General features: G+C 55.7%; 5 protein-coding genes across 5 annotated transcripts; 2 read left to right on the top strand and 3 right to left on the bottom strand.

Moving 5' to 3' along the window:
- Positions 1-769: 769 nt before the first annotated feature.
- Positions 770-2,641, bottom strand: PDH1_2 (ATP-binding cassette transporter CGR1; the record flags this gene model as incomplete). The annotated part of the gene is made up of 1 exon (XM_064807136.1): positions 770-2,641. The coding sequence occupies one exon, from the start codon at positions 2,639-2,641 to the stop codon at positions 770-772; it is 1,872 nt and encodes a 623-aa protein (XP_064654509.1).
- Positions 2,642-2,881: 240 nt separating this feature from the next.
- Positions 2,882-4,814, bottom strand: LTR77_009909 (uncharacterized protein; the record flags this gene model as incomplete). Its single annotated transcript, XM_064807135.1, has 2 exons — positions 2,882-4,685; positions 4,792-4,814. The coding sequence occupies 2 exons, from the start codon at positions 4,812-4,814 to the stop codon at positions 2,882-2,884; spliced, it is 1,827 nt and encodes a 608-aa protein (XP_064654508.1).
- A 554-nt stretch (positions 4,815-5,368) lies between these two features.
- Positions 5,369-7,516, top strand: LTR77_009908 (uncharacterized protein; the record flags this gene model as incomplete). Its single annotated transcript, XM_064807134.1, has 2 exons — positions 5,369-5,797; positions 5,855-7,516. 2 exons carry the CDS (start codon positions 5,369-5,371, stop codon positions 7,514-7,516), a joined length of 2,091 nt encoding a protein of 696 aa, XP_064654507.1.
- Positions 7,517-8,693: 1,177 nt separating this feature from the next.
- On the bottom strand, positions 8,694-10,227 carry LTR77_009907 (uncharacterized protein; the record flags this gene model as incomplete). Its single annotated transcript, XM_064807133.1, has 5 exons — positions 8,694-9,010; positions 9,068-9,525; positions 9,612-9,735; positions 9,800-9,929; positions 9,991-10,227. The coding sequence occupies 5 exons, from the start codon at positions 10,225-10,227 to the stop codon at positions 8,694-8,696; spliced, it is 1,266 nt and encodes a 421-aa protein (XP_064654506.1).
- Positions 10,228-11,895: 1,668 nt separating this feature from the next.
- Positions 11,896-12,615, top strand: LTR77_009906 (uncharacterized protein; the record flags this gene model as incomplete). The annotated part of the gene is made up of 3 exons (XM_064807132.1): positions 11,896-12,064; positions 12,117-12,147; positions 12,219-12,615. The coding sequence occupies 3 exons, from the start codon at positions 11,896-11,898 to the stop codon at positions 12,613-12,615; spliced, it is 597 nt and encodes a 198-aa protein (XP_064654505.1).
- Between the last annotated feature and the right edge of the window lie 176 nt (positions 12,616-12,791).

Below are 12,791 nucleotides of genomic sequence, written 5' to 3'. Positions count from 1 at the left end.
GCACACGACTGCCAGCGAAGTCGGCGGGGATGCATACAGGTAGGAAGACGTCGACATGTCACATCAAACGAGGTCGATAAGGCAGAGCGCTAGCGATCCAACCAAGCTTTCGTGGCTACGCTACGATCGGAGGCTGACAGGGAGATCGTCGCGACACATCAAGTTCTCTACGGCGCTAGGCATATTGCTTTGACATGACAAGGCGTCACCATCTGATGAGCTTGACGAGTTTCTCAACGCGCCGGCACATTCGCGGTGCCACGCATGCCTTGATGTTTCATTTCTGCCATCTTCGTGACGGGACTTTACGGAGCGATACGGCAGTCGGCATGTTGACGGACGTGAAACATGTCTTGCATGTCTCGTCTCCGCGGATGTCCATATAGGAGGTATATCTCGTCACACCACGTCAAATCCGCCCGATGCCGCCCGCGAGCGACCAAAGAGTATACGTGCAGCATCAAGATAAGGCGATTGAAGCTGGCGGTCAAGATGTCCGAGTCCGTCACAAAAAGCAGAACCTTGAATGTGTTGTCGATCTCGCCCCTTCGGCAGCTGATCCGAGACTGCAACTTTAGTGCCGGTGGTGTTTGCTCGTTCGAGCTTGACCACGTCTTGTCGACGCCGCTTTCGGTCTGCAAGAAGCAACATCAGACCGACCTGGTCTGGGGGAGATAAGGACAGGACAGGACTTATGGCAAGCCAAGCAGGCGGTACGCTTCACTCGCCCCTGTCGAGCTGTACAGTCAATGCGTCTGCCAACTGCGAGCTACGAAGCCCACCGCCCAGCGGCAGCATACAGCACCACCATCACAAACGTAGCAATCAACACCCCCACCCACTGCTCCCAACTATCCAACCACACCGGCCTCTCCACCCGATCCAACCGCTCATCCCTCGCCCTCCCCTGCCCCCCCTTCCAAGGCACCTCCATCCCATAATCGCCTAGAATCTGCTCCGCCACCACCTTCCCACCAGCCAAACAGATCGGCACACCCGTCCCTGGATGCGTAGAGGCGCCTACCATATACAATCCCGCTACGCTACTCCTCTTCTCCCCTCTCACAGCATCTTCGAGCACTTGCCCGACCGTGCCTAAACTCCCGCCCCCCACGTACTGATCCAGCACACCTGCCCGCCGTGCCCGTGTCGTGGGCCGGAAGCACAGCACGTTGAAGAAACTGTGCGAGAGGCCGAGGATGGCGCCTTTATCGAGGTTAAAGCGTGTCCGCCAGGTTGTCGGGTCGTTGGTGAGTTCGGTCTTGATCAGAGGTGTGAGGTCGGCGCCGGTGCGGGTTTTGATGGTGGAGAGGATGGTGCGGCGGGCGAGGGCGATCATGGTGGGCCAGTCTTGTGTCGTGGTCGGTGATAGTCCTGATTGTGAAGAAGGGGAGGCGTGCTTGATGTCGCCGTTGGTCGCGAGATCGCCATTTGCTGTGCCGTTGGGTATTCGTGATTCTTTCGTTTCGTTGTCGAGTAAGTGTCCAACAGGCACAAGAACGACGACTGTATCCTTTCCATCCGGAGCAGCAGACGCATCGACTCGACTGGGCACGTTGACATAGAAGCTCGGCTCGTCCGGAATGAGGTGTTTCTTGAATATGCTGTCGAACGATTCCTTATACTCGTCCGCGAGGAAAATATTATGCGCCTCCAGCTCCGGCACCTTCTCGCTCAACCCCCAGTAGAAACTGATACTCGAACAACTCGCCGGCCTCTCCTTCAACGCCTCTGCATACGGCGAAGCCGGCAGCAGCTCGTTGTACGCATACACCAGATCCGAATTATTCACCACCACATCCGCCTCCATCACCTCCCCCGTCTCCAGCTCCACTCCCGTCGCTCGACTCCCATCCCCACTCAACCGTATCCTCCGCACCCCAGTATTCAACCTATACTCCACGCCCTCTCTCCCCCCAATCTTCACAATCGCATCCACCACCCTCCAAAACCCACCGACCGGATACCATATCCCCTCCGCCAACTCCGTGTACTGCAGCAGACTATACGTCCCCGGCGCATCAAACGGCGACATCCCCATGTACATGCTCCCGAACGTAAACACCCTCCTCAACCGCTCTGTCCAGAAGTACTTCCCCGCCCGTGTCCATATACTCTCGAACGGATGCAAGGCGAGCAGGTGTTGCAGGAACGACCACCGGAACATGCACCACAGGGATGTGAAGTTGCGGAGCAGGACTTCCGTTACGCTGACTTCGTAGTGCTTGTGGCTTTCCTTCATGAAGTCCAGATAGCGCAGGTAGCCTTCTTTCCCCTCCCAGTCCTCGATCTCGCGCTTCATCGTCGCGAGGTCGCTGCTCATTTTGAAGCGCACGCCGTCGCCGAACCAGATGTGGTAGTTGGGCTCGCATTTGCGGATTTCGACGCCTTCGGCTTCCATGGTTGTTCCTAGCTCTTCGAAGGTTCGGCGGAACATGTCCGGGAGGAGTAGGAGGGAGGGCCCTTGGTCGAAGCGGTAGCCATTGCTGTGGAGGAGACTACAGCGGCCGCCGGTGTGGTCGTTCTTCTCGAGGACAGTGACAGCGAAGCCTGCGCGGGCGAGACGGGCAGCTGTCGCGACACCGGCGACGCCTGCGCCTATTACTATGGCGGTCTTTTTCTTCTCTGTCGGTGTAGACATGGCGAACGGCGGGAGGGTGGTGTGGTGGGGAGATGCATTGTTGTGGTTGAACTTTCACATGCAAAGCCCGTTGGCACAGTTCACATGCAATGACGCTAGCATTTCCCGAATCAGACGATCACGGCTTGGCTACATGTACATTATTACCGCTACCAGTCTGGACACTTCGAAGCAACGGCAGAGGTACACATCATTTTGGGTATCAACTCTTTGCAAATATATACAACAGCTCTCATTCATCTACCCTTTTGCCCTCCTCCCCCACAAACTCCTCCACGCAACCCATATCCTCTTCCACCCCGGCACTGTCGCCCTTCCAGCCTTGACCTTGAAGCCCGGCTTCTGCAGTTCCCTCGCAATCTGCATGTAGCTCTCAACTGCAACCCGCATCGGTGCTCTCGCAGGACCCGGCAGCTCTTCGACGGCGTCAATGCTGCTGTTGTAGAAACTGAACGCGCGGTCAAGCAGCCTTGCTCGGATCGTGGAGACCTTCTTGGTGAAGAAGTCTTCCTGCTGCAGAGCTTTGAGGCCAGAGATGAAAGAGTCGGGCGTGAGCTTTTCCTTCTTGAGCCAAGGCGGCGGTACGTAGCATCGTCCGTTCGAAGCATCGACGGTCAGATCGCGCGCGATGTTGGTGTATTGCAGCGCAATGCCCATGTCGTGGCCTGCAGACATTAGATGTTTGGCATTTATTTCGCTTGCGCCAGGATGATAGTGCAGGACGAGCTGGATGCAGAGTAAAGCGACTGTACCCGCAACGCGTGCGCCGTATAGATTCAGGTCGGAGTCGGTCTTGATGGGACCACAAGGTGTTTGCGCGGTAAAGGTAAGATCCATCTTGAAGCCTTCAAGCAGCTCGTAGAGAGGTTCTTTGGCAAGGCGCTGGGTCGGGAGGAGCAGAAGTGTGAGCTGCGCGTCATCCGGGAAGTTCTGGACGGCGTACAGGGTTGCTGAGCCACGGTTGGCATCTTTACTGGTGATGACGTTGCCTTTCTCATCCTGGACGTCTGCGCCATAGCAGTGATCGAGATAGGTCTTCAGCTTCTGCACCCCTTTCTGAGCGTCGGCGGTCGAGTCGGCGTTGTCAATGAGGTCGTCCGCGACCCGGCAGAAAGAGTAGAGGATGATGAGGTCGATCCTTAGGCGGCCGGAGAACGTGCTGCTTGCCAGGTAGAAAGATCGACTTTTCTTCTTGAGTCGGTCAACAGACTGCTGTATGCCGAGGATTCGGTCGTCATCGTAGGCTTTGGAAGGGAGTAGCAGCGCTTGTATCAGCAGCATTGGAGACGGCAGGTCGGACACGCGTCGAAAGTGTGCTGGAAAAGCATGTAGCACTGCGATTGCGTTGTCAAATGCCACCAGGCCAAATACAATCAAGCAGTTGGTCAACAAGAAGAAGATCGCTTCTTCGATCTCCAGACCAGGCCAGAGCGTCCACCCAGTCTTCGTGCCCGTCTCGATGACCCATGTTCCACGCTTGAGGGCGAGCGTGTCTACAACCCATAGATACAGCGTGGGTACAGCAATAGGCAAGACGGTGCTCGTGGCTGGCAGCTGGACCAACAATTGGTACGCCAGGCTCCACAGCAGCAGCAGGAACGGCAATGCCCACGCTAGAATCAAACCCAAGTACGTCCTCTCGCCGCCATTCCTCACGAATGTCACCGCCTGCTTCAACAGCAAGGCTCCTACTACTTGCCCAATGAGCTTGACATACAACCACTTGTCGCCTTTCTTCTCCTTGACCAGGTAAATCGGATGCAGTATCGGCTTGTTCAGGATCAGATACAGCAGTGTCGTGTTGAAGGTCTGGATCACAAAGAAGAAGACCTCTTCCAGCGGTATGTCAAACAGCGTCGGCCCGACAATGACATTGGACGGGTAAGACCAGATGCCGGTCCGGATGAGGTAGCTATCCCATGGTATGGTCGAGAGCACAGCGATGGTGATGAGGAAGAGGATGCGGTACAGATCGAGCTTGGTGCAAAGCGGGGCGTAGACTATCGAGAGCAGAGCGGCGGGCGGGATGGTGTAGGTGAGGTGCCTGTCCAGAGATCAGCCTGCTGTCCGCTGCAGTTGGAGACATGTGAAACCGCGGTCGACCGCCGTACGGAGGAGGTGCATCCGGGTCTCCTCTCTTTTTTCCTTACACAAGCGCATAGTCGTAGCCCATTTCCGCGACGAAGCATGCAGGAGCGTGGAAGCGGGCGGGTCCATTACGAGTATATGGATGCTGCCATCATGTTGCCGTCAGTCGCTGGAAGTGTATCGCGATTCTTCGAAATCAACACTCGGCTCGCTCGGAGGCTTCTCTTTTCGTTTTCTTCGCGCGCCACCGGGCGGAAGCCGGCTCGAGCACGATTTCTTTGCCGCCGCGGACTCGCGACTTGGGAGCGTTGGGGCAGACGAGTGTGCGTCACTCGAATGCAGGAACGGCAAAAGATCTTGATGTAGTCAGCTCTTTTGGCCGCTCGATCTTGCGTCTTTAGCGTCAGTCTTCTGCCGTGTTGACGCATCCCTGCTCGTGCATGTGAAGGACGTCACTTTCATTGGGAAACGAGGCGGGGAGCTGCTGCAAGAGGAAGAGCTCGCTTCGTCGACGTCTGTTGCCGGTAGCTTTGACATGTGATAGCGGCGGCGAGCCATGTCTGCTGTGCCGTCCTCCCTTCTGCTTGTGTCGCAACTCCTTCCTCTTCGACTTGTACAGTGATACTTCTGCATTCAGACATGCCTCTCGCCGGCCAGAAACGCAAGCGAAGCCCCAGCGAGAACATCCAGCCAACTCCACAACTACAGCATCCTTATCTGAGCGGCAACTTTGCTCCCATCCAGCAGACGCTCCCTCTCACGCCATGTACATACACTGGATCGATACCCAAAGAGCTGGCGGATGGCGAGTATGTCCGCAATGGCAGCAATCCCGTCTCAAACGAAGACCTGGGCCGAGATGCACATTGGTTCGACGGTGACGGCATGCTGTCTGGTGTCTCGTTTCGAAGGGACGAAGATACTGGCAGCATTGAGCCGGACTTTGTCAACCAATTCATTCTTACAGATCTCTACCTGAGCACACTGTCGAGTCCGAGGGTACGGAAGCCCATATTGCCCTCCATCGCCACCCTTGTCAATCCTTTGGCCAGCATATTCTACGTCACGGTACGAATACTGCGAACGGTCCTGCTGGTGATACTATCGCACCTCCCTGGCTCAAAGCAAAAGATCAAGAAGATCAGTGTCGGGAACACAAACGTCGTGTATCACGATGGCAGAGCAATGGCACTTTGCGAGAGTGGGCCGCCAATGCGGATACAATTGCCTGGGTTGGAGACGGTTGGATGGTACAATGGGTCGACGGCAGAGGGAGAGTCTGAGAAGGAGAAGTTCGTTGAGGATGGCAAGAAGGTTGAAGAGAAGGACAAGGTGTTCGGCCAGGACAGCGGCCTGATCAGCTTCATGCGGGAGTGGACGACTGCACACCCCAAGGTCGACCCAGTGACGAAGGAGATGGTCATGTTCCATTCATGCTTTGCGCCGCCATACGTCCAATACAGCAGCATTCCGCAGGCAGAAGTGGCCGGGCTCAGCGACGAGGCGCCTTTGAAGAAGATACTGAACGCTGCTGTACCAGGCGTCGGAAGTGCCAAGATGATGCACGATTTCGGCGTGTCGTTGAAGCATACCGTTATCATGGACCTGCCTCTTTCGCTTGACCCCGTCAATCAGCTGAAAGGCTTGCCACCGGTGTCCTACGATGCAAGCCAGCCGTCGCGCTTTGGCGTCTTCCCTCGGCCGCATCCCGAGCAGGTCCGTTGGTTTGAGACCGAAGCGGCCTGCATCTTCCATACTGCGAATACGTGGGGTGATACCAACGGATCTGGGGAAACAACATCCGTCAACATGCTGGCCTGCCGCCTCACTTCAGCCACCATGATCTTCGCAGCTGGGAACATCGCACCGCCGCCTCCACTTGTCCCGAAGCCTGTGGCCAAATCTAAACGCCGGATGTCGTTTTTCTCCAAGTATGATTACGACGCAGAGGAGACCATCTACGAGCGGGCACCGTTACTTGAGTCGCCACTCGCCGAGAAAGAGGCTTTCATAACAGTCAACAACCTCAACTACGAGCAGGCCGAAGAACCCTTCTACAACGAAGAGCAGTGCCGCCTGTACTACTACAACTTCAACCTCAAGACCGGCGCCATCGATCATCAATGGGCGCTCTCCGCTATTCCCTTTGAGTTCCCCTCCGTGCATCCGAAGCTCGAGATGCAAGAGGCGCGCTATATCTACGGCTGCTCCACCACGACGACCTCCTTCGGTTCTGCCCTGGGCAAGGCTACCAAGATCGATGCATTGGTTAAAGTAGACGCTCTATCCCTCGTCGAGCGCGGCCAACGCTGCCCACCTCGCAGCATCACCGGCGTAGTGGACAACCGCACCATGGCCACCGTCCTCAATTCCTCCGACCCCGACGACCCGACCTCCGTCTTCCGCATGCCTGACGGCTGGTTCGCGCAAGAACCACGCTTCGTCCCCGCCTCTTCCAATGAAGCTGAAGATGATGGATACCTCCTCTTCTACGCGTTCGACGAAAGCCAGCTCAACAGCTCCGGCGACGTACCCTCCGACTCCGGCCCGCAGCGCGCGAAGAGCGAGTTATGGATCGTCAATGCTCGCAACATGAAGGACGTCATTGCAAAGGTGAAGCTGCCGCAGCGCGTACCATATGGTCTGCATGGGAGTTGGTTCGATGCGGAGATGATCCGGGAGCAGCGGCCGGTGGATAGCATCAGGACGACTGCGAAGGCGCTGGAGGCGAAGGAGGGAGGGGTGTGGATGGGGATGAGAGATTGGCTGGAGCGGATGCTTGGGTGACGTGGTTAGAAGAAAGGGACTGTACATATGAGCAGGGCGTCTTGTGCACTTTGGGACGGGGTTGTTGGGATGCATGGCACCACATAGGAGATCTTGGGGGATCACTCCTCGCTTTAGCATGAATTGACGAAATGTTATATACCATTTCCGCCACGGTCCTTGTGCTCGAATTGAAGCTTCAATCCTGACCTCCGTGTTCCTTTGAATGCTTGAAAGGATCTCGTCTGTGGCCGCGAAGGCTAGGCAGTCATGAGTGCTGATTATATGAGTATTCTACTTGCACCCTACACCTACGGTCTTCGTATGATATGGTGACCTTGAGTTGGAAGAGGCAAGGCGATATCCTAGCGCCGAGCTCTAGCGGAACTGTCTTGTTAGATGGGGATGCGGACGGACGGTCGTAGAGAGAGGACGCTTGCACTCTCGAATCACAGAGACTGGCTTACAGATACCGGCTCCACAGCTGGCTACTCCAATGGCCAGCAACGGTTGCGCAGAACCAAGCGAACATGCCACAAGTCGGTTGGTGTGGGGACACGCGCGAGGAGCAGCACATATGACCATGGCACTACAAGCCTGCAACGCAGGCACCATCCATGTCGGCGCCCGGCCGCGGATTCGTCGGGCTAGACTCACTGCCGGAGTCACCAACCCAACGGAATAGCAACGGACGACCTTCTACAGGGTGCCATACCATCCTTTGATGGTGGACGGTGGCTTGCCACCGAAGCGATCTTCTGGGGTCGTAAGTCGTTCGACCTTGATACCCTTGCATGGTACATCGGAGGACCCAGCATTGCAACGACCTATCCTCCGGTGAGAGACCGCGGAAACGCTTCCAGCGCACAGAGACCCCCCTCATCATCCCGAGCGTCACAGCTTCCGCATGCCAAGGTCGGAAAGTACGCGATTACATGCTTATCAAGCTGTTGATCTCCGTAGGCGGTCATGATGGCGGGCCACGACGCGAGGCCCATGAGGCGACGCGCGAGGACCAGCCGGCCCAAGCCTTGGCGTTGCATACGGAGGTATGATGTTGCATTTTCAAGAATTCCTACGTCATAATACCAGTAAGTCAAGCGGAGTCGCCTTGTAGTATATACTGAGGATCAAGCAGCCCACACGAATCACGATGCATTCCATGTTTGCACAGCAGGTGAGAGAACGCAACAACTTTCTATGGTAGCTCACACTCGATCAAGCTTTCGACCCCATTCCCACCCTCCCAGATCTTCACAATTTTCAGTTGGGCCTGGACCTCAATCAGATGCGTCCATTGTGCTGCAGTACGCTCCTTGGAAGACAAGAGTGCCAACATCATCATGTCGAGTGCCGTGGCCTCCCAGTGCGCCTGTGTGTCGGGAATGACATTCTCGTTAATGAGGAGCTTACTGTAGCCGGGCGCCATAGCGGCTTTGAGATTCGTGAGGATACGCGTACATGTGTCGTCCGGCCAGTCGTGCAGCACAGAGTGCATGTAGTATGCGCGGGCACCTGGCTCCAGGGGTAAGTTACTGTCATGGACCTGGTGTGTTTGTTATGGTCACTCACATTTGACTGGCTGTTCGGTGAGGAAGTCGTACGACATGCGCTCAATGCCAGTATCGAGTGCAGCTATCTGCCCAAGCACTTCGGGAAGATCTTGCAGCACCAACCTGCCCGGGGAGTCCGGGTGTTTTCTTTGGAACTCGTCCAGATCGTGCCCGATATTTCCCCCGACATCAACCAACAAAACGGCTTCGGTATCTGTGCGCGCGCCCTGGATGAGTCTTTCGTAAACGGGAAAGAAGCCGCCGTCCATCCAGCTGGGGCGGCCCTGGCGATACCCGCCCATGTGGTGGTTGAATTGCACTCCGAGCGGATCCCGGGCTTGAAGGTAGGCGAAGAAGTTCAGCGAAGTATTGTACGCATACTGGAAAGGACCATGTTCCGCCGACCGTGGCTCTTGGTACGCGGTCGTGGCAGCATACTCGGAAAACTTGTCCAGCGCTGCGCGCCCGCCCCCGGCTCTGGAGAAACATAGCGTCAGCTTTGGAGCTTCGTCAAAGACTGCGACAGAGGACACCAGGCCCTCCATTTACTGTTGAAAACGTACAAGCAAGGGTATCCGTCTCCAATGATCGGGATCGTCAGGGATTTGGAGAAGCCGTTGAGTTCATACTCGTCCGGCCCAGTTTCCCTGATGCAGCCCATCGCGGCTAGATGGCGCATCACGCGAGCTGGAAGGTGAGTTAGGCCAACCGTCGAATAACAAAGAGGTGAACATAGGTCCACGGGTCTTACCAAGAAGGAAAGCATCCACGTCCAACAACGGGGCCAGATCGGAAACTTTCTTCGAGCAGGCGCGGTTCGCGAGCATCGCTTTGAAAAGGCCGATATCCACGCCCATTGTGATGGCCATATATACACCCGGCTGCGATCGCAAGATTCCTAGTGAGACAACGCTGCTGAAACCCTTGGATGATCTGACTTACTTGAGCCCAGCAATGTTTGATCATTGTCTCGCGAGGCGTCTCGAGCGCTCGCACCAACGACCGAGCATGTGCCAGCAACTCCAATCTCCTGCCATTGTCTGATTTATCGAAGGTCTTCGCCAGAGCGTGGATGTTCTCTGCACATGTCGGCACGGCGGTAACGTCGTTCGGTGAGAGCGCGATGGAGACGGGTACTTGGTCTAAGACTACCGAGCCATTGAGGACTGTCTCGGGCATAGCGACGTGTGTGTCCCCAGCGTGCTCTTCTTCGTTGAGTACTTGGGCTAGCAGTGAAATGTTGATGTGAGGTAGAAAGCTCGAATCGCTCGGTCGGGGTGGTGTCTGAATTACAATCCCACCGCAATTGAGGCTTGGGCACACTGAATGCGCTATGGCTTCAGGGATTGGAAGCACCGGGCATGTCGGATCCGTGCAGGTAGACCGCCTTAGGATGTCCCAGGGTCGCAATGCGACTCGATGAGGAAATCTGAATACTCGGCACGCGAAAGATGCATCAATCTGCGCAATGCCAATGGTGGTGTAACTGCCGGCTGTGCCACATATGGGCCAGCATGAGGATCAACGCCTCAATGCGTCTGCATGTAGCCAACGAATCCGCACATCACTGACGCTAGAGCGTGGAGCGGCAGCGCGTTCCTGCTCCGGCCCGCCTGCCGCCCCGCAATACAACCTCGACGTGAAACCGCTAACCAAACTCGGGACCACACCCGGTCAACCCAATTGCACCTCAGCACAACTGAGGCAGGCATTGATAGGAAACACAGCAACAAGGCTCGACGGTAACGTTGAAAACATCCATGGAAGCGTCAGTGTTCATCGCGCCAGCGGCAACCCAGTGACGCAGAATCGTGGTGTCGACGAACGCATACAATTGGCAAGTTCGATCTCAACGAAAGTTCGGCAAGCATTGATATAGCAGGGCTGTAATGCAAGTTCTCGGGGTTAGTGCGCTCTCTGCCTACGGGACCAGGGCTGGTATACAAGGTATTACCACCCTAGCAAGCAAACAGCCCGAGACAAGTCGATCCGCCCTTTCCGTGTGGCACGAATATCAAAAGCTGTCACATTTCCTTCCTCAGCCATATACCAAATCTTATAAGGCCGTATTGCTTGCCCACGTTGTCTGTCTCCATCCCCCAACATTGTCTGCGACACTCGACATCAACTGGTATCATGGCGGAACCCGGGGTTTCGAATCATTACGCCACGCAAGACAGAGGCCCTTCTTCCCTCGCTGTTGTAGCTAGTCTGACTAGCGTGACCGCAATCTTCGTGGCAGCAAGGCTTTTCGTCTGAATCAAACTGCTGAAGAATCTTGGCCTTGACGACTACCTTATCGTTGCTGCGTTGGTAAGCCTCGCCTACTCCATTCCTCTTCTGTCTTCCACGTCAAGGTCTGGCTCGGTGGATTCCCGACCTAGTCGCTCGCTTACACTGTGATAGGCATGTGGCTTTGTTAACCTCGGAATGAACGTGTTAGCGATCAACTCCGGCAGCGGGCGGCATTTCGACACCTTGAGCGTTGAAGAGAAGTCCAATGTTATCAAGTGGACCATCGCCGCTTTTTGCCCGGGCATCTTGTCCTTCGCCATCCCGAAGCTTGCTGTCGTTGCCCTTTTGACCAAGCTAACGAATCCGAGTCCATGGCACCGAGCTGTTCTGTGGCTAACTGCAAGCGCGAGTTTGCTTATCCTGTTCGGTTGTGTCATCATCCTTTATGCACAATGCAGCCCATCGCGCTCGCAGTGGGACTTCTCAGTCAGAGGCACATGTTGGAGTCCGTGGGTCTTGGTCAATTACGCCATTGTGGCAGGAGGTTCGTTGTCACCGCAAATGTACGCTGGACGATAGTGCAACTAACTTCGAGAAGCTCTGTCAGCCTGCATGGACCTTTATCTCGCTGTTTACCCTGCCATCGTACTCGCAAAGCTCCAGATGAATATCAAGAAAAAGTTGGCCCTCTGTGGCGCGCTCGGCATTGGCTGCGTCGGTTGCGTTGTTGCCGCATACAAGTGCACGCGGCTTCCGGGGCTCGCAACAAGTGACTTTAGCTGTGAGTACATCCGCACCGCTTTCTGCACACCTGAACTGACGACCATGGGTAGGGAATACCTCACAGTTGGTCATCTGGACCAGGTAAGCTACTCACCCATTCGAAATGCTGCCGAAGTGTTGTTGCTAATAAGTGTACTTTCCCGCTGATAAAGTGTGGAGGGTTCGACCATCATCATTGCCTCTTGTATCCCAATCATGCAGCCCTTGCTCAAGGCCATCTCCACCCATTGCCTCTCAACAGGCGGCCGAAACTATCAAGACGGCCACCTGTACGCCATTCATGGAGCAGACACTCCCGGTGTTCAACTTTCATCGGAGATGGGTAAGCCGAGTAAATGGCGCTCACGGGCTAGAGTCAGCGCGAGACATACGACGGAGGTCGACAGCCAAGAGAGCATCCTCCGTGACGAACAACTACCGGTGCAGGCACCGAGGCATTCGGGAAAGCGTCTAAGTCGTGGATGGATAGAACGTACAGATGAGGTGACTGTCACGTCGTCCTGGGGTGACGGCGGGCCTGGGCGCGATACGAAGATGCCTTGGGGCTGAGGGCCTTGCTTGGTCGAAGAAGTGCTGCACTTTTTTAGCTGGGATACGTTGGTCTTCTGTAATACAGGGGCCTTGCGTACTGAACCTACTGCAATTTCTGTAAAAAGTAGAGCTACTGCATTGGGTCAGCATCTATTGCGGAGCAAAGGCTCGAGGCTTCAACGTTGATACACAAT

The sequence above is a fragment of the Saxophila tyrrhenica genome (assembly GCF_035928015.1).
Source record: "Saxophila tyrrhenica strain CCFEE 5935 chromosome Unknown scaffold_20, whole genome shotgun sequence".
NCBI lineage: Eukaryota > Fungi > Ascomycota > Dothideomycetes > Mycosphaerellales > Extremaceae > Saxophila > Saxophila tyrrhenica.
Note: the sequence above shows the minus strand (reverse complement) of the source record. Positions and strands in the feature narration are given on the sequence as shown.